The sequence below is a fragment of the Equus quagga genome, chromosome 13 (genome assembly GCF_021613505.1).
Source record: "Equus quagga isolate Etosha38 chromosome 13, UCLA_HA_Equagga_1.0, whole genome shotgun sequence".
NCBI classification, from domain to species: Eukaryota; Metazoa; Chordata; class Mammalia; order Perissodactyla; family Equidae; genus Equus; species Equus quagga.
This window is the reverse complement of record NC_060279.1, coordinates 53,798,355-53,820,876: the sequence shown is the minus strand read 5'-3', so window position 1 is coordinate 53,820,876 and position 22,522 is coordinate 53,798,355. Positions and strand designations below refer to the sequence as shown.

Below are 22,522 nucleotides of genomic sequence, written 5' to 3'. Positions count from 1 at the left end.
GATGGGACCTGACCTGGGACCCCTCCCCGCTACCTGAGCTGGCCTCGGAGGGGGGAAAAAACCTCTTGGCATTCACGAGTTCGTCCAAGTGGGAGAATTTGAGGGAGAGCTGTGTGTCTGGGGTGGGGGCTGGGTCAGCTCCTTCCCTCCCTGAGGCTGGGGAGGTGGCCCAGGGGGAGCCAAGTGATGCGGCTCCGAGAAATGCTCTCGCAGAAACCGAGACGTCTGTGAGAGGGGCACTGGCTGACCCCCGTGAGCTGCCCAATCGGGACCGTGTAGGGGCCACCTTGGGAAGGCTTGCCGTCCGTCCTCAGGAGCTGGAGAAAGGTGGACACAGAGGCCAAGGGAACAAGAGAGACATGCCAAGGTCCCTAAAGATCCCACGTTCATGCCCAAGGTGGCTTCACACCCCTCTCACCCCTCCAGAGACCCTGCCTGTCCCCAGCCCGCGCCCCCCCAGAGGGCAGAAAGCTCGGCAACCTGCGGCCACCTGCACGGACTTTCAGACCTGGGCACAAATAGCCGTGCTCACACATGACTGCTCTCGTCACCAAGGGGGACAGAAACCCACCTGAGCCGCTTCACCTGTGTCACGGTACGGGGAGGGGAGATTGACAGAGGAGGCCGGAGGTGGTGACAGGAGAAAAGTCCAGTCACTCCATGCCTGCATCCACCTACTTCACCTGCTCAGTAAACTGGTTACATATGTCACCTAAGCAGCCGAGGACTGAACTCAACCAATTTTTTGGATTAGCCCAATTTTTAAATCAGGGGATTTTGCACTACCACAATTGGGATTCTCATTTATTGTAGAAAGGCAGGCGGCCTGGCTACAAGGGCCCTCACCCCTGCAAGGCAGTGACCGGCCAAAGCTGAGCACAGCTGGCTCCCTCAGCGTGGGGCTTATAATCTCTGGTCTGCCACAGACCCCACTGCTCCCCATTGCCTCCCCAACACTGACACCACTCTGCCATTTATCCTCCTCCTTTCTCTATAAAGTTTCTAGCAGATTTCTTTTCACACATGGCCCTCTAATTTATGTTTCCTGATTGGCCCTGAGGTGTTCACATCAGTGACTCTTAGTAGAAGCACAGAAGAACGCTCAGAAGGAAATTCCCCCAAATGTTGACATCGGTTTGTTAGCTGATTTTTATTTTCTTCTTGACACTCTTCTAGTTTTCAAATTCTCTACAACGAACATGTACTTCTTTTTAATATCAAAAGACAAATGAAGCAGTAATTAAAAAGAAAATCCTCCCCATCTTTAAGGATGAGATCTAGATCAAAAGCTGCCTCCTACAGGAAGTCTTCCTGGATCCCAAGCCAGGAATGATGGCTCCCCCAGCCCTGTGTCTGCAGCTCCTGGAGCTCTTGTCTTGTACATGCCTCACACACTAGACTGAGCGCTCACAATGGGCAGTGACCAGGTCTGGCTGTCTGTGTCCAACAGAATTAACTGTGGGGGGCTCCAGCATGCTCACGTCCGCCTGCAGCGATTCAGGGATGACCCCTCAGGAGCACGTCAGGCTCTTAGCCAGTGTCACCAGGCGAGGCATGTCTATCTTCAGGGTGCTGCCGTGGAAACAGATTTGGCCTGCCACGTCCACAGTTCTCTCCACAAGAGGGTTCTGGGAGGGGCCGAGGGGGGACCAGCGGGCTTGGCAGTGTGAGCAAGGGAGAGGCCCAGATGGACAGGCAGACCAGCCCAGAGCGTCTACACTAAGCCTGAGTCAGGGGCAGGCAGAGGCCTGCGCAGTAGATAGAGGTTTACAGCAGGCACCTGGTGGCTCCTGGGAAACTGTACCCAAAATACAGCAGTGGAACTGGGCCCCCAGGCTGTGCGTGGAGGACTGGGGAGGGTGGGGGTGCTGCTGGAGGGCAAGGGCCCAGGGCTCAGAGGTAGGAGAGCTGTGCTCCGGGAGGGGGCTGTCCTCCTCCAGGGGTCTGGCTCCAACGCTCTGCCCCAACCTTCCCCCTGGTACCACCCTTGGGTTAAAATGACAGGGGCTGCAGAGTGTCCTCAAGCGGATCACAAGAGACAGACCAGCTATGGCACAGGATGCCCCAGCCTCTAAGATCCGAGGCCTGACCCTGAGGCTGGCGGGCTCCTGACGCCCAGTCGAGAGGGCCGGGCCAGCCACGGTGAGTTAAGACCAGACTTCAGCCCCAGGTTAGGAGGGCTGGGGGACAGTCCCACTCCTGAGCCCCTGTGAGCTGGACCTGAGAGCCGAGTCGCCCCCAGGCCGATTCAGAAGGTCCAGCCTGAGAGTCTGGCCGGCATGCCGACAGCCCCATCCCTCCAAGGTCCTCGGGCTTCTCAAGTCTCCAGCTGACCCGCCACGGGCCGGCCTGGCTGCAGGGGCCACAAGTGCCGTGAGGAGAGGCCACACCCCTGCTCCTCACGCTGGCGAGCGGCTGGCGGCCTAGATGCGGCTGGACGACGTGCTGCCCGAGCTGATGGGGAGCCTTGCGCTGTCCGAGCTGTTCTTCAGAGGGGAGGGCCCGCCCCGGGCCTGCAGCCGCATGGACCAGTACCAGAGGAAGATGAGGAAGCCTGCGGGCAGGGAGGGCACAGGGCTCAGCGGGCGGGGCAGCCCCCCACCCCCACCCCCAGAGCCACCTCGACTCAGATCTGCCCCCTGCCCTCCTCCCTGCACAGGCGACCGGCACCAGTGTCACCTCAGGAGCACCTACTATGCGCCAGACCCTGTGCAATTCACTGGGTGCCACCTCGCTTCCTGCTCTCCAGGATCCTGCGAGGCTGGGCCTAGTCAATGCTATTCTGTTTTACAGACGAGGAAGCTGAGGCCCAGGGAGGAAAGGGGAGCTGGCTGAGCCACAGGCAAACGGCAGTGGTCTGCCTCCAGGGCCCACGTGTTCAAGCACCACGCAATATCGTTCCGCTCAGATCGTAATACTGAGATTTATTAATAGCTCAGCAAATGTCTGTGAGTTTAGGGGCATTTACAATCCTCACCTCATGGGTGAGAAAGCACAGACCCACCTCCCTCACCCCCACTTGGTCACAGGGATGCCGCGCGGGAGGCTGGCCTTGCAGCCCCTGAGTGCCCCTCGGCCTGGCCAGGCCCTCCATGTTTTCCTGCCCATGTCCTCCTCCCTACCCAGCACGGCCAAGAACAGAGGGTGTGTGTGTGTGTGTGTGTGTGTGTGTCTGTGTGTGTGTGTGTCTGTGTGTGTCTGTGTGTGTGTGAGAGAGACGGGGTGGGGCGGGGGCAGGTGGAGGCAGGGAGAGCAGGGAGGGACTCTGCTGGCCTCAGGCCAGGCCCCCACGATCCGGCCTCTCTGCTCCTCTGCCCTCCCCTCCGCCCCGCTCCCCCACACGCTGCCCTTTAGCCTCGCTCCTCCTCACTCTTCTTCTAACACACGACCTGTTCCAGCCTCAGGACCTTTGCTCCTACTTCTCCCTCTGCCTGGAGCGCTCCTCCCAGCCCAGGTCTCCTCTGCCTGCAACATGCACACGCATCCCCTGGGCATCTGTGACCACGTGGATCCTGACTCAGCGGGTCTGTGGCGGGCCGGAGTCTGTCTGTCTAACGAGCTCCTGATGATGGTGACGCTGCTGGCCCGAGGAACACACTCGGAGCAAGGAGGCCTTGATCTCTCCCTGGCTGGGTCCTTCTGTTGTCTCCAAATGTCTCATACAGAGAGGTCTCCTTGGCCACTCTCCTCAGGTGTCCCCCACCGAGCCCAGGCTGTCCGTCACACTGCCCACAAGCGCATCCCTCCTCTCCGAGATCCCCTCGGACGGCTGTGTGCTTGCTTGTCACACTCCGTCTTCCTCACTAAAGATGAGCTCTGTGGAACAAGGCCCTCGCCCAACCAGTTCACAACACTAGCCCCAGGGCTTAGCATAGGGCCTGCACATAGTAGGAACTCAATAAAGACTTGCCGACTGCAGCCTGGATGCGCCCATCTTATGAACAGGAAGACTGAGGCCCAGAGAGGGGAGGCCTGCGGGCGGCCTGGATCATCTCTTCTGCAGCCCGTGCAGCCCACCCAGGCCAGGGGCAGGCGGGGCTTCTCCATGCTTACCTTGGAAGGAGGTGATGATGCTGAAGAAGTAAAGCACGATGAGCTGGAAGGTGCCAGAAGCAAAGGAGAAGAAGACCAAGGCCCAGGGCAGGCCGAGGACGAGGCTGAGGCCCAGCAGCGTCAGCACGTGGGGCCATTTCTGGGCGTGGGGGCGCAGCCGCAGGATCTGCACCACCATGGTGCCCAGCATGGCCGCATTGAAGAGGAACACCAGGCTGAAGAGGCCCAGGTTGGTGACGTGGCTGACCAGGGAGTCCCGGATCCAGCACCTGCGGGAAGGGCCAGAGGGCTCAGCGCACGAGCTGCTAGCACAGCGCCTCCCGGGCCCGGGGAGCACCAGGGGAAGCTGAGTCACGGGGAGCCGCTATAAACACCTCTGGCTACAGCGTGGGAAAGTCACTCTCCTCAATCTCCTTTATTCCGTCTCTGTGGCCGAGGGAAAGGCCGCCTGGTGCTCACGTGTCTAACACCCCTAACACAGGCCCATCTCCCCCTTCAACAAAGAGCCGCTCACAGCCTTCAGCCAGCACTTTGTGGTCCCCGTGTTTATTTTCACCATTACTCACTGCTTGTGACAAGTGATGCTTGCTTTCTACTCATAGTATTGATATAATATTTTTTTAAAAATACGTTTAAATTAACAGGTCAGATGATTTAAAGAAAATATGAAGCAAATAATAAAACAGATAGCACAAAGGTGAACCAAAACCCCCACAAGCTCAGGATGTAAAAGATTGAAATCTTCAAAGCACTGAGCAAATGGAGAGAATTCCTGCCAGCCTGTGCTCAGGAGCCCTGGTGCCTAGTCAAGGTTCAAGGGACCCACAGGTAGGTGGCCACTGGCCTGGGCAGTTAGGGGAGGAGCCTGGGTCTCAGCTCCACTCATCCCCAGATGGGCACCTTTGGGCAGCACAGGCGGGCCCCTGCTCTCTCTGGGCCTCCATCTTTCCATCTGTTTGGGGAGACAGCAGAGGACAGCAAAGGAACATAGCAGGGGCTCATGTGCTCCAACCCATACTCCCACTCACAAGTGGGGAAACTGAGGACCCGCTCAAGGTCACCTGGTGAGTGAGTGGCAGATCCAGGCCTTTTCCCATCCTCCCTGACCCTTAGCCCAGTGCTCTGGACACTGCCAGGCCAAAACCCCCAGGGCCCTGGCACCCAGGGGTCTCCTGGTCAGCGTGTCCTGGGTCTGGGCTGCTCTCTGGCCTCTGCCCACCGAGGCCCACATTCCTGCCCCCACTGCACACAGCCACTCACATGGAAGGGTAGATGATACTCTCTGGAGTCCTGTGCACAGCCAGGATGATGGGGCCATAGTTGTTCACGTCCACCAGTGCCACCAACGTCACCAGGAAGATGGGGAAGCCTGTGGGCAGCAAAGCGTGGAGTTCCGTCTCCCCAGCTCTGAGCCCCTCCTATGTCCCGCCCTCTGGCAAGACGTCCCCTCAGCCCTCTGCTCCCAGAGCCCACCCAGCACCATCCTCCAGGCTTGGACCCTTCCCTTCCCCACTCCAGTCTGGATTTCCCATGGAGGGGGCCTGTCTCCCCTGACCTCGCCCCCGCCCCCTCACCATCCCGGGGCCCTTAGGAGAGAGGCCTGCAGCTCCCCTGGATTCCACAAGGATAGACAGGAGGAGCAGACGGGACATTGGTGGATAGAGGACAGTTCAAGGGCGGGCGTCCAGAGTTCCATCCCCAGGGGAAGTCTGTACTGGACCTTGACCTTGTCCGTGAGGTGGAGATTGAGAGCTCCCTGGGTCAGGGGAGTCGCCCACCACCAAACACCTGGGTCTTGACACAGAGCCAGCTCTGAAGGAATTCCATGTCAATCAACAGAGGGAACGAAGGAAGGCAGAATGAGGAACACAGGAGGAGCAGCAAGGTGGCGTCAGTGCCACGTGGTTGGTGGGCCTGTGCTCTGTCCAAAGGGACTGGTGGTGGGTGCCCCTGGGCCTCCAGGTCTGACACAAGAGAGATCTGGGCCGTAGGCAAATTGGGTTGTCTTTGGTCAAGAACAAATGCCAGAGCCCTGGGGACTCTGTTACCTGAGGTTCAGGGGGATTCACAGGCAGGGCCACTGCCAGCCTGGGAGAATTAGGTGAGTGGAGGTCTGGATTACAGCCCCACTCATCCCCCAACTGGGTGCCTTTGAGCAGTGCACAACCTGCACATCCATACATGGTGGCTCCATCTGCAAACCCTCCTTTTAAAGGAGTGAGCAATGTGGAGGATATGTGTTTTTTGGGGAGACGGCTCACCACTCATCTTCCTAAAAGGGACCTTGCCTCAGCCAAGGTTAGGAAGCCCTGAGGATGGGTGGGTGAAGGGGGCCGTGAGGAACAGAGAGGTAGGTGGAGAAGCAGAACCAGGCGCCTGTGTTTTCCAAAAGCCGAGTGGACGGGGCAGGTCTGGGGGGCCCACCAACGTCCTCTGCCAACTCACCCCAGCCCACAATGCTCAGCTTGAGCAGGTAGCCAGGGACATAGGTGCCGAAGACCTCGACCACCAGCCGGTAGAGGTTGTAGCCCTCCAGGCCCATCCAGGAGAGGCAGGCGAGCAGGGAGAAGTGCAGGAAGATGGCGCTGGCACGGCAGCCAGCCTCAGAGCCCGCCAGGGCCACTGGCTCGCTGAGCAGGAAGCTCACATCCAGCAGGAAGACGGCCAGCAGCAGGTTCATGTGCACCTTGATGGTGTAATCCCGGGTCTTCCTCCTGTGCGGGGTTGGAGGGGTCACCCTTGGGGCTGGCGTGGGAAGGGGGAGGTGCCCACTCCTCCTCCTCCTCCAGGCAGCTTTCCCAGACCACACACACACACACACACACACACACACACTCCCTATCTCACCCCTGTGGCTGCCGCCAGGCCACTCCCCGCTTGCCCCTGTACGCTGACTGTGTGCCCAGCACCACGGGCTCGGGGCCCGTGTGCGCATCTAACAACAGCCTTAGCCAGACAGAGTGAGGAAGACAAGCCAGCCGCTACCATCAGCCAGATGCTCCCAAAGTCAGAGGAAAGACGGGGTGTGTTGCTGTTTTGGAGAACCCATGCCACCACGCTCTGCGTCCGCCTGTCTGTCTGCACACCTGTGTGTCTGTGAGTCTGTGAGCATAGGGCGCATGTGTCCGTCTGTCTCCAGGGTTGCAAGTCTTGTGTGCACATCGCAGCCCCACCCCCATCCCGGGACTCCGCGTGGTCCAGGGCCCTGTTGGCCTTTCCTGCCCAGCCCCCACGCCCCCGCCATGCTCAGCCTGGGCCCACCCCCTGCCCGTCCCAGAGGGCGCAGCGGAACACCCAGGCCCCAGTGTCACTGTCTGGGATGTGCGCCCGCCCTGCCCCTAACTTGGGCTGGGGCCTGGGTGGGTGAGGGTCACACTGATGCAAAGTGTCTGGCACAGACAAGATGCTCAGGCCCTAAGGGTTCCGGTCCCCGTGTCCTTGGGCACTTCTGTGATCAGTGGGGACATGTCAGGGGTGAAGAAGCGCCTGTCCCCAGCCCCCCACTGAGCCTGCCGGCTGTCGCCCCTCACCACCTGCTCCAGCCCTACCATGCGCACAGCTGCGGGCACCACAACACAACTGCCTATGCACACGGCTCCCCTCCTCCCAGGGGAGGACCGTGAGCACCCACGGGGTGTCCCACTGAACCAAGGGTGTCTCCCCTCCATATGGGAGAAGCCTCCATGGGGGGAGACGTCAAGCTCCAACACCTGCAGGGGCCAGGCCTCAAAGCAGACACCAGAGCCCAGAAGGCTAGCAAGGATCATCCACAGCAGCCACCACTGCTCAGCCCCGGAAGCTGGGGCCCGTGGACCTGGAGCCAGCCTGCCTGGGTTCAAGCCTGCCTTTGCCATTTCCTTGCTGTGTGCCCTCGGGCAAGTCTCTTACCCTCTCTGAGCACTCTTTCCCAGGGGCCTTGGGAGGATGAACCAAGTTGATACACGTAAAGCACTTAGAACAGTGCGGGGCACGTGGGAGGCTCGAGGTAAGCATAACCGTTACCACCATCACCATCGTATCACCACGCGCCCCCAGCGGGGTCACTGCTGGTCATCCAAAGGCAGAAATCTAGATTTTTATGCCGATTGTCCTGATTTCCAAGGTTGGCAGTTAATCAAATCTGTAAACGTCACATTCTCCAAATGCCGCAGACCCGAGGAGGAGACGCGGCCCCTAGGGTCAGCCGGCTGTGCCTCCAGGCCTCCCGCCACCACACCCACCGCAGGGGCAGCCGGGCCAGCCTCCAGGGCGGGCTCCTCCGTGCTGCCCTCTTCCCGCGCCCTCCCCGGCCCACCTGGAGCAGAGGTAGGCGGCGATGGTGAGGGTACAGGCCAGCGCGGAGATGACACAGCCCACGTAGGAGAGGAGGGTCAGGTAGTGCTTGTGCACGGGGTCCACCTCCATGGAGGCCACCTGGGTCCACGAGACAGAGTAGGGCTGGCCTCCGCGTCCCCAGCTCGACACGGGGGGGTCCCCCAGATGAAGCCACACCCCCCAAACAGAGCAGAATGTGGCCCCATGGGTGGATTTTTCTGGGGGGCTCTGTGGCCTCCACCACACTCTCAAATGGGTCCCTGACCCCCAAACGTCAAGAACCTCCCCCCCGAGACTCCCTTTTCTGTCCCGGCACTAATGATTTGTCTGTGACGTCCAACACCGGAACGGGGTTCCTGTAAAGGAGTGAGCTCCCCACCCCAGGGAGAGCTGGAAGGCCATCCGGCCCTCAGATGCCGGGGTCCTAAGATTCTGAGAGAACGAACCTAGGATACCAAGCTCCTGAGAGCTTGGGGCACTGAAGTGCACTGCAAGGGCTCCATGCTGGGCCTCGGCATCCCCCAGAGGAACAGCCTCCTGGCCCCACCCCAGCCTGTGGAGTCAGGATCCTAGGCTCGGGCCAGGAATCGGTATGTTTATCAGGCACCCAAAGTTGGGAATAAAGACCAAGGCCTTTAGAGACCAGTGCTTTTACTTCCTAGCTGTGTGACCCTGGGCAAATTGCTGAACCTCTCTGAGCTTCAGTTTCCTTATCTATGAAATGGGACAACAGAAGCCGCCTCGGGGGTTGCTGGGAGGAATGACTGACATATATGTGAGAGCGGCTGGCCCACAGCAAGCACTCGGCCTGTGGTGCGGCTGCAGGGCAGGAGGCCCCTCACCATCAGCACTGCAAAGTAGGTCAGGTGGTTGCAGAGGCAGGACGTCTCTGTCTCTCTCCTGATGGTCTCACACCCAGCGTCGCTCCAGCTCCCCGGGCTGCGCACTGAGGAGGGGACAGCATGGGGCTCTGATAAGCCCAGGCCCCCAGGACTCACTGTGCTCCCAAATGCATGACTGTATGACTCTTCCAGGCCTCTGCTCCATCTGGCAGATCCCTAGTCTGCCATCACTTTCTCCAGGAAGCCCTCCCTGATTGACCCCATCTCCCCCACCCTCCAGGACCACCTCTCTCCTCCAGACACCTGCCCAGCTCGGCGACCCCTCCACACTCACGTGTCAGGTCTTCAACCCAGAAGACACACTGCAGAGTCACGTTCTTCTGTAGGGACGAGAGGGAAGGAGAGCGGATCCCATTTGTCACAGCCAATGGTTCAGAAGGGAGGCCTTGGACAGGCTCGTCCCCTTGGCTGGTCTGCTAACACTCACCGGCTGCGGCTGGTGCTGGAAGGTGAGCACCACGGGCTCTGAGAGGTTGGCCACTTTGGTGTTCTCCACCATGATACCCAAGACCTTCTCACCTAAGACTTGGCTGGAATTCTTGTCCTGGATATACAGGGTGGCGGGAGAGAGTAGGGAGGGGGCTCAGGGCTGGAAAGAAAGACCCAGGGGTCCCCAAGGCTCGCTAGACTCCTGTTTCTCCCCAGCACACCACTTTGAGATGCTGAGCTGCCCTCTGGAAACAATTCTTGCACATGTAGTCATTTACACTGTAGTAAGAGCAACAGCCTTCAGACCTCTCCTGGGGAGATTTGCAGGTTGCAGTCCAATTTCTGACTTTACAGGAAAGGCTCTGACTCCTGGAAGAGGTGGCTCAGCTCCACGCCTCCTTCCATCCCTCCTTCCCCACGGCTTTCCCCAGGGGAGAGCATGAGGGTGAGGGCCCACACCTGGAACAGGGCTTGACTGCTGAAATCCACCAGGAGGAGTCTCTTCTCGGCCTCCCCCCTCCGGCCTTTGGTCTTCTGGAAGAGCGCGCGGGGCAGCAGCACCGAGTACTCCAGGATGTCGCCCCGCTCCTCCTGCAGACCAGGGTCCCACTGGGGCTTAGGCAGAGGTGGACCCCCAGCTCCCCTCCACATCCCCACCCCATACCTTCCTGCATGCTGCCATCTCTCAGCCCACCTCCTTCAGGAGCCGAACCTGACTCACAACAACCCTTCTCGCCCCTCCTTTCCCAGGCACCAGTGCCGGCTGGGGAGCCTTGTGGTTAGAGCCCAGGGCCCGGGGTGAAGGGGTGTTCTGTGGTCCGGGCCACCTCTGCCTACAGCTTCCTGGTGTTGGGGGATGGGGGCGGTGCGGGTGGCTTCCCGCTAACCAGGTCCCCTGGAGGGGCAGTCTCAGGACCGAGGTGCATGCACAGCATTCTGGGGTTGCTCTTCTGTCCACACGGTGTGCCGCAGGGGCCCTGGCGCAGGAGCAGTCCTGCCCCGCCTCTGTCCCCACCACCATCCAGGAAGGTCCTCAGTGCTGTGGGGCAACCCCACGGGCATTCGCTGGCCTAGGCCCTCCTCCAGGGCACACGCCTGGTTCCTGGAGGCCCGGGGGAGGGGCGCGCTCACAGCCCCCGCATCTGCTTCCTGTCCTGGCCGGCCCAGACCCTGACCCCTGACCTCCTGGCAGGCGTGGATGTGTAGGTCCTGGAGGCCGGCCGTGGGCTGGAGCTTCCACACCGTGGCGTTGACCCGATCCTCCTCGAAGGACGCCGTGTGCCCCGTGAACCTCACCGAGGCCAGCTTGGACTCCAGGCTCTGCAGCCTCCTGGCAGGGCGAGGGGGCGGGTGAGGGCCCGGAAGGCAGAGGGGCGGGCAGGGAGGGAGAGGCAGGTACCCAGGAGAGAGGGAGGAGAGAGGGGAAGGAGGGTCAGGGCGATAGGGGACACAGCCGGTGAGTGAGGGACAGAGAGAGTGAGCTGCGGGGGACAGAGGAAGCTGGAGGAAGCAGACAGGGTGGGGCTCTCCTGGGACTCAGCCCCGGGTCCTGGCCCCAGGTCTGCCTGGACCGAGCCCTCCATGGCCATGGAGCAGCCCTAACCATCTCTGGGCCTCAGTCTGCCGAGCTCTAAAGTGGGCTGACCGCTTCCCCTTTACTGGGGGGCCGTCCTGGGACAGAGCTGTGATGTTTCTTCTTACAACGTTCTCATAGGGCAGGCGAGGGGCTTGGCCTGCAGGGCGGCCTCTTGGCTCCTCCAGGAGGAGATGGGACGATGAGAAGGTTCCAGCCCCAGGAGAGGCCCCCCACTGGCCCCCACCCCAGGCCCAACCCGGCCAGGCCCGGGGGCCCCTCCTGGCCTCCCGCACTCACTGGTGGACAGGGGTGGGTGAGGGCCTCCTCCCCATCTTCTGTGGGTGCTGCAGAAGCTGGCTGAGCAGCTGGAGCTCTCTCTTCAGGTCACACATGTCCACGGAGGCCTCGTGGGAGGCCTTCTGGGGAGGGTCTGGGGGGGCACAGACGGACCTGCCTCAGGCTGTGCTCCCATTTAATCCTCCTGCAACTCTGGAAGCTTCTATCCCCATGTTACAGGAGAGGAAACCGAGGATCCGAGAGGTGGGGTGGATCCCCCCATGGTCACTCAGAGATGAGGCCAGCCAGATGGGGGCTCTGCCCCATGGGACCCTCCACAGCTCCAGCCCCCCCAGGGCCGGGTGGGAGGCACTGACCCAGCCCCCTTCTGGCCACACACGGAGCTGGAAGCGCTGTTCCAGGGCCAGGAGAGACGGGGGGGTTGGGGGGGCCTGTGTGGTGCCTCTGGGGACTCCATGCCACCAGCCGGCCCCTCCCCAGGCTCCAGGCCCTCCGCCGTGTCGCCTGCACCCCAGGGCCACAGACTCAGGTGTGTCCAGGGGTCAGAAGGGGTGGAGACGAGGCAGGCAGACGGGGACAGAGACATGTGGGGAGGAGGCACGCCTGCACCATCAAGGCAGGCAGGCCCTGGGTAGCCACATCTGAATTTATGAGGCAGAAAGCCTGATTTTTAGGCGATTTGAAAACTCTGGCTCATGTTTTTAAAAAAACGCTCTAGGGGCCAAAGACTACCAGGCCGGAAATGTGCCCAGCTGTGCCTGACTTTGCCCTGAACCTGCCCGGCTGGGGCCGAATCCCAGCCTGGGGGTGGGGGCCTGTCGGCTTCACGGGACAGCCCCTGGGCCGGGAGCCAGGTCTGCCCTGCCATCCCCAGCGCCATCACCATCCTGGAGCTGCTGACATCGTCAAAGGGCTGTGTCCCCCCGACCCCACCCCTGGGAGCCCCGCCCCCAACCCCAGATGCCCGGAAGGAGTGAGAACCAGGTAAACCAAGACCCCAGGAGGCCTGCAGCTCCCTCTGGCCCCCTGTCCTCCCTCAGCGCCACAGGAGGCGACGGCCACACCACACCAGTCACACTGCAGCAGAACACACAGCCTCCGCACGTCAGAGGCTGCCTCGTGCCTCCCTGACCTGCAACGTCTCCTGCACCCACCGACCCCAAACGCCAATCAGCTGCTGGGTGTAAATCCTGGCTCCCTCACTTAGGAGCTGTGCAGCTTTGTGCCCCTCTGTGCCTCAGTTTCCTCCTCCATGAAAGGGGGATGAACAATTGATGATGATGATGATGAAGCGGAAATTTTCCTCTGGCTCCTGACAGCCTGTCCCGTCTTCCCGTCCTCTCGGCTCCCACCTCTCTCAGGCTTCATCTTTCTTGCCCTGGACCGTCCCTGCAGCCTCTCCACCGGACCTACCCCTCCGCCCTCGGCCCTGCCTTCCCACACACCCTCCTGAAGTGCACCTGGGAGCCCTCAACCCTCCTCAGACACCTCTGATGGCTCCCCACTGCCCGTGCACAATGCCCCAGCTCCGTGACCTCGCTCTCGCACCCCGTCTGCTCTCAAGCCTGCCTCCGGGCCTTTTCCCATGCTGTTCCTTCCACCTAGAAGTCCCTCACCGTGGAAGGAAAAGGTGAAGCCAGCAGCGCTGGGCAGGCTGGTGTTCCAGGGCCTCCACCAGGAGCTGACAGAGGTGGCAAGCAGCGGGGGACCCTGGGCCCGGCTCTCCTCCTGGGACTGGAAGCACAGAAGGCGGGAGGCCCCGTCGCTCAGTGGGAAGTCCTTCTTGCCGTACTGCAGATGCAGTTTCCCTGCACGGCGGTTCCAGTAGAGGCAGAAGTGGTAAAGGCCCCTGGGCTCCGGGAAATCCTGGGGGTCCGGGGAGACTCCGGGGAAGGGGGCGTGGACCGTGAGGGCCTCCTCGGAGTTCTGGATGGAGATGCGCAGCTCCGGCGTCTCACTGTAACGGAGGCTGCTCCTCTGTGTCTGGTTACGCTGGCCGCAGAAGCGGAAGTCTTCCCCGGGGCCCCTGCCACGGGCACCTGAGGACACAGAGACTACAGATGGGACTCTGGGGCGGGCGCCAGCCAGGGCCATGGGAGGGGGCAGGCCAGGGCCCAGAACACAGGAGCCCAGTGCCTGGGACCCACACACATTTCAAGGGACTATGCCTCAAAGGGTCTACAAAAATGTGAGTCTACCCTGCTCAAAATTACTGGTTTCAAAATATGAAAAGAACAAACTCAAAATTAATAATAATTTCAAATGCTAAAAAACCCTTTTAGTAGCAATAAGATATTTAACGAGGCGATGCCTGCCGTAGACAGTTGTGCAGGCTGTGCATGGCTCAAGGATGATCTGACTGCAGAGGTGAGTGGGGCTGAAACCCAGTCCATGTTCCCCGTGTCCCCCAAGCTGTTCACGGTGGGGTTGCATCTGCTGGAAAGAAGGGCTATCTTTTTCTTTTCTCCAAAATACCATCCACTTGCTAAGCTGTGTCTGCAGGCCCATGCCTGCCCGAAGGGTTAGTGACTTTGCTGGCAGCCATCCTAGACACAGGGCCTTTTAACATAAGGCACAACCGTCCCGGGGACCCACAGGAAAGCACACCTTGAACCAGGAGGAGCAGGAACAGCGCTATCTGCAGCAGCGTCTGGGGAGCCATCTTCCTCCCTGAAGTCACCCTGAGGAGCCACCACCTGAAAGAGGCCAGGAGCGTCACCAGGGGCCTGACTGCAGGGCGGTGGGCAGCCCTGCAGAGAGGGAGACCAATGGAGCCCAGATGTGGGACGTGGGGGGCAGGCCAGTGTGGAAACAGCCCGTGGCTCCACCTCTTCCCCTCCCCCCAACTGCCAGAAGCTGAGCATCAAGAGACAGCGCCGTCCGGAGGCCCAAGTTCCAGCCCGAACACTGCCTCTGCTGGCTGCATGGCCCTGTGTAAGTCACAGAAAACGGGGCTCATCATACGATCTCCCTCTGGACCCGGCAGTGATGGGGTGACCTTGGCTAGAATCAGCTGGGGACAGCTCCTCCCAGGCGTGGAGGAGACAAGGAAAAACGGGGCTCTCTTCCAGGAACCCCGCCGTCATCATCCTTGAGACCTAGCTCGTGGAGGACGCCTCCTACAGGAAGCCTTCCCCAACCCCTCTGCATCAGGCCTGGCCTCCCGTGGTTCCCACCATGGGCCAGCGCCTGTCTGTTCGCAGCCCCCAGCCTGTGCAGGATGGTGCACCCCCACTCAGCCAGCCTGGGGCTCCTGAGCCATCTCTGTGGATGCTGGTGCCCGGATGCTGGGGCCCGGAGGATGCTGGAGGAGGGCGGGGTGGGTGGATCTGGTGGGAAACTGAGCGGCGGGTCGGTGCCCCCACGGCGCCCTCCACCGGCCGAGGGGAAGGGTGCTGCCCGTCACAGCCACCAGGGGGAGTCGGTTCCCAGGGCCTGGCAGCTGGGGAGGCCGAGGGACAGCCAGCCAGCCTGTCTGGTGGGGACACCGTGCGGCCTGGGGTGGGGAGGCCCGGCGCCCCCAGCCCATGCCTGCCTAAGGGGGCACTTCTGCCCGCCCCTGGCCTCTAGGGGCTCAGCGCTGACTGCCCCACCCCAGCCCTGTGTTAGTCCTCCCTCTGACCTCGGGAAGCGGGTCCATCTTACAGACCAGGAACCTGAGGTCCAGGGGTTAAAAGACTTGCCCGAGTTTACTCCGGAGGCCAGTGGCTCTCCCTTCCCGGGCGAGACTGGGTGCTCTAGAGAGATGCCAGGTGGCTAGGCCCTCTCCACCGCCAGCCTGCCCTGTGACCAGCTGAGTGCTGGCAGACACAGACAGGCAGCCTCATCCTATGCGGAAGTGCATACGGCCGTGGAGACAGATGCAATCATCAGCCACAAGCCAGACGAAGGGAAGTCTGGCAACCTGGGGGCATATGGGGAGTCTGAGTTTGAGAGAAATCAAGGAGGACTTCCAGGAAGTGGTGGCTTTTGCACGGAATATTTGAGGACAGCGTTAAAGGGAGGGGTAGCCCAGGTGGGAGCTCATTGCCCTCTTCCTGGGCCTGGCCTCGCTGGAGCTAACCTGGCCCCCTCAAGCTAGAGCTAGTCTCCTGTGCCCCACCATGCATAATAGAACTCCAATTTCTCAGGCCTCATCAGTCCAATCAGAGGCCATTTGGGCCCATCGTCCTGCCCTGGTGGCACCACAGGTTCCCTTTGAAGAAGGATGTGAAAGTGTTTTAGGGAACGTGACTGTTTCCTAGGGTTTCCTAGGTTTTTTATGGTTTTGCTCTGCATCCCCTCTGAGCATTTTGGCTCCTTTGGAAACTGCCTCCTGCCACCTCAGACCAGCAGAAGGAAACCCAGCATCCGGAGAAAGGAACATGTCCCTCCCGGACCGCCTCAATCCTTCTCCTTTCTACCCGTCCCTGTTGCTATCTACTTCTGACCCCCAATCCAAATGTCACCTCCTGCAGGCAGCCCTACTTGCTGTGACCACCGTTCTGTACTTGTGAACTCATAGCTCACAGATCACTTTGAGAATTTGGCCCTAATTCTCCATTTTATGGCGTTTAGATTTGAGGCCCAGAGAGGGCCAATAACTTCCTGACATCACACAGCAAGCAAGGATGGAGCTGGCCAGAACCCACATGTGGCCCGCTCACTTTCAAAGTGAGCCAGCACCGTCGGTAGACAAGGCCCAGGACAGGGCAGAACCGTCCACTTCACAACGGTCCTCCTGGACTGATCTTTGAGAGCAAAGGAAGCAGAGAGAGGGAGTGAGCTCCCCGTCACTGGAGGGGCACCAGCAAGGCTGTACCACTGTGAGGTACCATGGAAGGGATTCAGACACAGACAAGGGGCCGACCACACGACCCAGACACCTCCTGGCTCATCCCCCCTCCACTCTGGCTGTTTGAACACCCATGCCAAGAAGGACAACTCTGTCCCCCTCACCACTCTTGGGACTTGAGGGCGAGGGGCCACCTGGCTTCCTTTAACTCACTCTTATCAGTTGAGAGGACTCTGGAGCCAGACTGCCTGGGTTCAAATCCTGGTTCCTCCACTCACTAGCTGTGTGTCCTGGAGCTAGTTGCTCACCCTCTCTGGGCCTCACTTTCCTCATCTTTAAATAGGACTAAAAAGTGAGCCTATTTCAAGAGTCAGTGTGAGCATGAGATGAACTGCTACCTGTAAAGGACTTAGAACAGGGCCACACAAGTGGTAGGTGCCAGAGGTGTCAGCTAACTACCTCTGCATCCTTTCTGACAGCTCGTGCCTGCCCCTACCGGCCTGCCACAGGCCCCACTCCTCCACCTCCCCTCCCACCCTCCATGCTCCCTTTGTGGCCTCCACGGCCAGCTCAACGTCCAGAGCACCTTGCCGGGAAATTCTTGGAGCATGACAAGAAACTTCCTCTGCGGGACTGACGGCAAAGGGCAGAGCGAAGCCCCACCCAGAAAACTTCCCTCCTTGCAGCCCGGACCCGAGGCCGGCCGTGGCACCCCCAGCGACGGGAGAGCCGGTCTGGGGACAAGGACAGGCTCTAGCCCCGGTCGGGCAGGCAGAGGGCCCTGTCCCGCTTGTCCACTGGGCTCTTCCCCCGACTGCCGCCAGCCCGACAGAGAGCCCCTCCCCTGCCCATCTCACGGCACCCCCCATCCCCTGCTCCCCGTACACACACTGCCACCCCACTCAGAGGGCGCAGTACGTCTCCACGACGGCCCCACGCTCCTGCACCTCCAGCAGGACGGCAGGATGCCCAGTCACCACCCGGGGCCACCACCTGACCACCCAGGGAGGGGCCGTGCTCTGCAGCCTGAAGCCCGGAACCAGGAGTCCATATATGAACCTCCACACGGACAGGACCTGTCCCTGGTCGGGAGCAGGAGACCCTCAGAGCTGGACGGGCTTCGGCCATCCGGTGCTCTTAGAACCTCCCACCAGCCCGCAGGCAAGACCCTCGGCTAACCTCACACGGCACCGGGCCGGAGCCTGGGCATTACCGAGAGCGGGGCTTTTAGCAACAGCACGATGGTGACAGCAGTAGCACCAGCCACACCCTCCACAGCCTCAAACCCTCAGAGCTGCCCTGTGAGCCTGGCTCTACTGCTGTGCCATTTTCCAGATTGGGAAACTGAGGCAGGGGAAGGACTATCTGTTCCAGGATGACTGTGAGTGGAGACAAGACACGGAGCTGGGACCCGCTCTAGACATCGTCTTGCCGAGCTGGCACTGGCCAAGGTCTGAGAGATGCATGTTCCCCTGGCTTTGAGACATCCCCAAAGAAAAGGAGAGGAAAATGGGGGGCAAGCCAAGACCCTGGGCAGCTCAGAGATCCCAGCCTGGGAGAGAGGACTTCACGCCCGATCCCTCCAGGGGAGCACCCCCCACACACACAGATCCCCTTCCGGAGCAGCCGCCCCTGACCTCAGGCCTTCCGTAAACACACAGAGAACAGAACAGTCCGGCCCAGCTTGACACAATGGGGGCCACCATCACGGGGTCCCCAAGGATCCAGGCCGAGCGGGGTGCAGCCAGGGCTGGCCTAAGCCAGGACTCCCCGGCCCTCCCATGCCCAGGACTGGCTGGGCGCAGAAGGGGTTCCAGCTGAGCTCAGGCCGAGCCCATCTTCACCGTGTGGGACGGGGGGAGGGCAGGAGACCGGCAGGCTCACTTTCTCCCCCCGGGCCTGAGTCACTTCCTCTGCCATTCCCGTGGAGCCACGAGTCACCGATAGCCCGTCCAGGCTCCTGGAAAACCCATTTCCTCGGAGGATGGAGGTGGAAGTTGAGTGGACAGGTCCCAGGCGGCTCAGGGGTCAGTCACTCCTTCCCGGGCAGGCACCTCTCCAGGAAGATGCCTGGACCTGGTTCCCTCTCCTTCCCATTACACACAGGGTGGGCCACAAGCTTATCCAGCCCACCTCCAGACGGTCCCCTTGCCTGCAATGCTTCCCTGTCACCGTGACAACCCAGATCATCTTTTCAGGCTCAGCGAAGACACTCTCTCAGGGAGCCTTCCCGAGCTGCTTGTCCCCTATCTGAATTCACATCTGTGTCCTCGGGGGGCAGGACCACAGCCTGCACTCGACGCTAGGTGCCTTTCACCCTACTGCCACAAGAGTTCACATCAGAGGTGCTCCAACCCGCCGTGGGTCAGAACCACCCAGGGAGGCAGCTAAAATGCAGATTCCCGCGCCGCACAGAGGGTAGGATGCAGCAGGTCTGGGGTAGGGCCGGGGAATGAGTCTGGGTTTAGCCAGCATCCCATGGACCGACACTCCGCGGGCTGGGGAGCGCTGGGTGACAGGCCTGGATGACACGTGTGGCCCTGTTTACAAGGAGAGTCAGAGACAGGTGGGGACCGGCCCCAGGTCACTCAGCTGCTAAGTGGTGAAGCAGCGGTGCCCTTCTCCAGCCTCGGCCAGGAGGCACTGTGCTCCTCTGCGGCTCCCCCGGCGTTAGCAGGGCTCCGGGAACCTGAGGGGCCTCCCCAGGGACAGCCAAGAGCAGGGGGGCCTGGGTGGTGGGACTGGAAGCTGGAGGGAGGGAGCCCCAGGGGGTCCCAGGTGTGAGCCTCTCCTGCTCCGGCTGCCCTCAGGGGTCGGGGTGGGCAACATCAAGCGGCTGGCTACCCCCCACCCCGAGCCCTGGGCAGAGGCCCTTATCAGGGAAAGATTTGGCCCAGGAGAGGGACAACGAGAGGGGTGGGCAGGCACCAAACCTTGGGAGTGTAAGCACGCGTGTGTGTTCGCCCCGCAGGCAAGTGTTTGCAGGGAGCAAGGCCAGGAAAGGGAAAGAAGGCCCGGAGCGGGGCAGGTGAGCGGGCAGGTTGGCCCCCCGGAGGAGGAACGGGGAGGGGCCCAGGGCAGCAGGGAGGGGAGGCTCCGAGCGGAACAGAACGGGCACAGAGACTCCTGCAGGTGTTTCCTCCGTGGAGGGCGGGGTGGGGGCTAGAGGACCCTCCACCTGCTGTTTCCAAACGGCTTCCTAAAAATCCATCTTGCTTAGAAACACCGTGTACCCACAAACCAAAGGAGGTGCCCCGCCAGCCCCAAGTGAACCCAGGGCCACTGCCGCTCCCAGCCAGGCGGCAGCGCCCACAGCCCCCAGGAGCGCAGCCCGAAACTCAAGCCACTCTCGCTCCAAGTGCGGTGACTGAGCCCAAGCTCAGTGACCACAGAGAGCTGCCGCAGGAAGGGTGTCACTCTGGGGGAAGCAGCGTGACTTCAGGTGTCAGGAATTTTTCTACAATAAAGGAGAATAAAAATTCAGCTGGCTGCCTGCCCCCGAGGCTGGCGGAGGCCCAGGCCCTGCCGGCTCGTGCCCCCGCGGAGCTCCCCCATCTCACTCCAGACCCTGGAGGGCTGCCCCTGCCAGCCGGGCCCCAGGCCTCACGGCTTCTGGTCTAGCCACACCTTGGGCCACGGCTCCCTCTGTGTGCCCAGACGGGCCCTGGCCTGGTGGGGAGACTGAGGCAGGGGAGAGGTGGGCCCTCCCTGCCAGCGAGGGACAGGCCAGGCCAGGGGAGAAGATTCCGAGTCCCACTGAGAGCCAGCTACCAGGACCGCCCGCGCAGGGTGGAACCAGAGCGTCGGAGTGAGAAGCCTTGGGGCGGCCGCCCCAGGGTCACCCACACAGAGAGCAGCCTGGGCTGGATGCTCCCACCTCCACCTCTGCACACACTGGCCCTGCTCCCTGGGTGCCAGCCTGTGACGTGTCTCTGACGGTCCCGATGCCCTGGGCCTCGGGCCTCCCCATCCTCACTGACCGCCTCCGCACTCTGGTCACCCAGTGCTCAGTGGAACAGCAGAGGGTGAGTGGGAATGGACAGGGGCCCACCTGGCACCGTGAGAAGGACCTGGAGACCACGAAGGGGAGGGAACGACAGCTCCCGTTCAGCAAGCGCTCAGTCTGAGCCAGGGTCCTGCACAGCACCTTCCCCGAATGATTACTCAGTCCTCACCACCACGCTATGAGGCGAACGCTGTCATTATCCCCACTTCAAAGATAAGGAAACCAAAGTCCAGAGAGGCCAAGTGATGCCCAAGATCACACAGCAAGTAAGTAGCACCACACCAGGACTCATACCCAAATCTGCTCAAGCTCAAAGCCTGTGCGTTTAGCCGTTGTGGTCTCTGGAGTCCCCTCCCTTCTCGGGGACTATCCTCCTCACTTTACCATAAGGTGACTTGCCAGAGCACCTTCTAAGAAGCACTAGTTCCCAAGGGAGAGAAACACTACAGGCCCTTCTTGGTCCTACGTATTAGATGTCAAAGGCTCTGATAAGTCCTGCAGAAAGAAAATCCACAGAGTCTAGCTGGGCTTCGTTTCCCAGCCCACTGTAACCCTGCACCTTTTGCGGATCGACACCTCTTACCAATGTGGAGACCAAGCTCCCAGAAGGCTTGACACCAAACAGATAAGAAGCCTGTCGGCATCGCCCCCTCCCAGCCTCCAGCCCCCTCCCCGTCGCTCGGAGCTGTCCCCAAGGCCATTAGCCAGCATGAGATGGGCTGCGGGAGCCACTTAGGCTGTGCTGTTCCCCAGGGCAACTCATCACCATCCCGGACACTTCCAGGCAAGAGGTCCCCCAGGAGCCTGGGGTATATTTGGCCCCATCCCACCTCCCTTCAGCCAGCAGCCCCCGCTCCAGGGCAAAGGGCACTGCCAGCCCTGTCTCCAGGTTGACCATTCCATTAAAGCCAGCCCCAGCCCACCGGGCCCTCGGCCTTGCCTCAGACAGCTGAGACACTCACAATGTTGGACTTGGGAGGGAGGGAGAGAAAGAAAGAGAGAGAGAATGAGAATACGAGGATGCAAGACCTTTTAGGAACGGAGCATCGAAGCCTCTTAGAGTTGTCAAGTGGCTTGGAGAACCCCAGCACTAAGGGAGGAGAAGGGTTAAGGAGGGGTGAGGCTCGGGCTCCGGGGTTTCTTACAAGCAGTCCAGGGACTCCGGTGCCAGCCCTGTTCAGCTCCGTGCTCCTGGGGCCACGCAGCCCACAGCCAAGTGTCCCCCCCCACCCGCCCTGTCCCCAAGGAGCCACCGAGGCTGGGCTCCAGGACCCGGGGCACACGCCAGCCAGCACCTGCCCGAGGAGCACCCAGGAGGGCTGGCAGGGGTCAGACACACAAGGTCCAGAGTTAGCTCTTCGGCTAATTGGCCCTGGGAACTTGGGGCCAGCCTGTCCCTCTCAGGGCCTCAGTTTCCTGCTCTGTAGAGTAGGTGACTATGACCCCGGTCCCCACCTGCCTTCTCCCTGGACCAGGGCCTCCAGGCGCTTACGCAGGGTGGGGGCAGGGCTCACCTCCAGCTGGCAGTCAGGGGCAAAGAGAGTGCTGGGCCCTCTGTTCTCCCAGCCAGCCCTGCTTCCCTCTCCAACCACAGGCGGCCTCGGCCGTCTGGCTGAAGTTCCCCGTCTCCGTCTGTGTTCTCACACTGCCCAAGGCCAGATCTACAAGGTCAGCCTGTCACCTCCCTGCTCATTTTTTAGGGCTGCAGTTCAGCTACCCTGGGCCTGGCCGAGAGCCCATCTCTGGCATGCAAGACCCTCGGCGTGCCCAAGGTCAGCCGCCAGCCCTCACTTTCTGTCTTCCTCCCCCAGGTCCCAGATCCCTGGCTGAGGTCCCTTCCGCACACGAGCGGGAGGGCGGGCGGGCGGTCGGGCCGGTGCCTGGGCAAGGAGGAGCCACCAGCTCCCCCCAGGGACGGGCCGCGGAGGCATAGACCAGGATCCCATCCCAGCTCACTGAGCACACAGCGCAGCATCGCCAGGTCCCCCATTGCTGCTTGCGCACCTGTGGGCACCGTGCCCTCCACCTCCGGTGACACGGCTGACGTTAATGAAGCTCTTTGAAAATGCAAGGCTTGAGTCTAAGCTCGTTACACAAACAGACACAGTTAACCCTCTCCAAAGCCTTCTGAGACAGGTGCCATCATGCCCATTAAACAAAGAAGGAAGCCG

At 61.2% G+C, this 22,522-nt stretch overlaps 1 protein-coding gene across 4 annotated transcripts in view; it reads right to left on the bottom strand.

The window, feature by feature from the left end:
- Positions 1-1,131: 1,131 nt before the first annotated feature.
- Positions 1,132-22,522, bottom strand: part of ADGRG1 (adhesion G protein-coupled receptor G1) — a 39,708-nt gene continuing 18,317 nt past the window's right edge. For all 4 annotated transcript variants that reach the window (XM_046681674.1, XM_046681676.1, XM_046681675.1 and 1 more), the window contains exons 2-14: positions 14,179-14,267; positions 13,188-13,610; positions 11,572-11,704; positions 10,881-11,028; positions 10,158-10,289; positions 9,697-9,813; positions 9,544-9,589; positions 9,210-9,313; positions 8,348-8,466; positions 6,499-6,767; positions 5,314-5,422; positions 4,054-4,322; positions 1,132-2,554 (exon numbers count right to left, since the gene is read on the bottom strand). In XM_046681674.1, the coding sequence (XP_046537630.1) occupies positions 2,424-2,554; positions 4,054-4,322; positions 5,314-5,422; positions 6,499-6,767; positions 8,348-8,466; positions 9,210-9,313; positions 9,544-9,589; positions 9,697-9,813; positions 10,158-10,289; positions 10,881-11,028; positions 11,572-11,704; positions 13,188-13,610; positions 14,179-14,267 (2,089 nt within the window). In that variant the 3' untranslated portion in view covers positions 1,132-2,423. The remainder of the gene's footprint in view (positions 2,555-4,053; positions 4,323-5,313; positions 5,423-6,498; positions 6,768-8,347; positions 8,467-9,209; positions 9,314-9,543; positions 9,590-9,696; positions 9,814-10,157; positions 10,290-10,880; positions 11,029-11,571; positions 11,705-13,187; positions 13,611-14,178; positions 14,268-22,522) is intronic.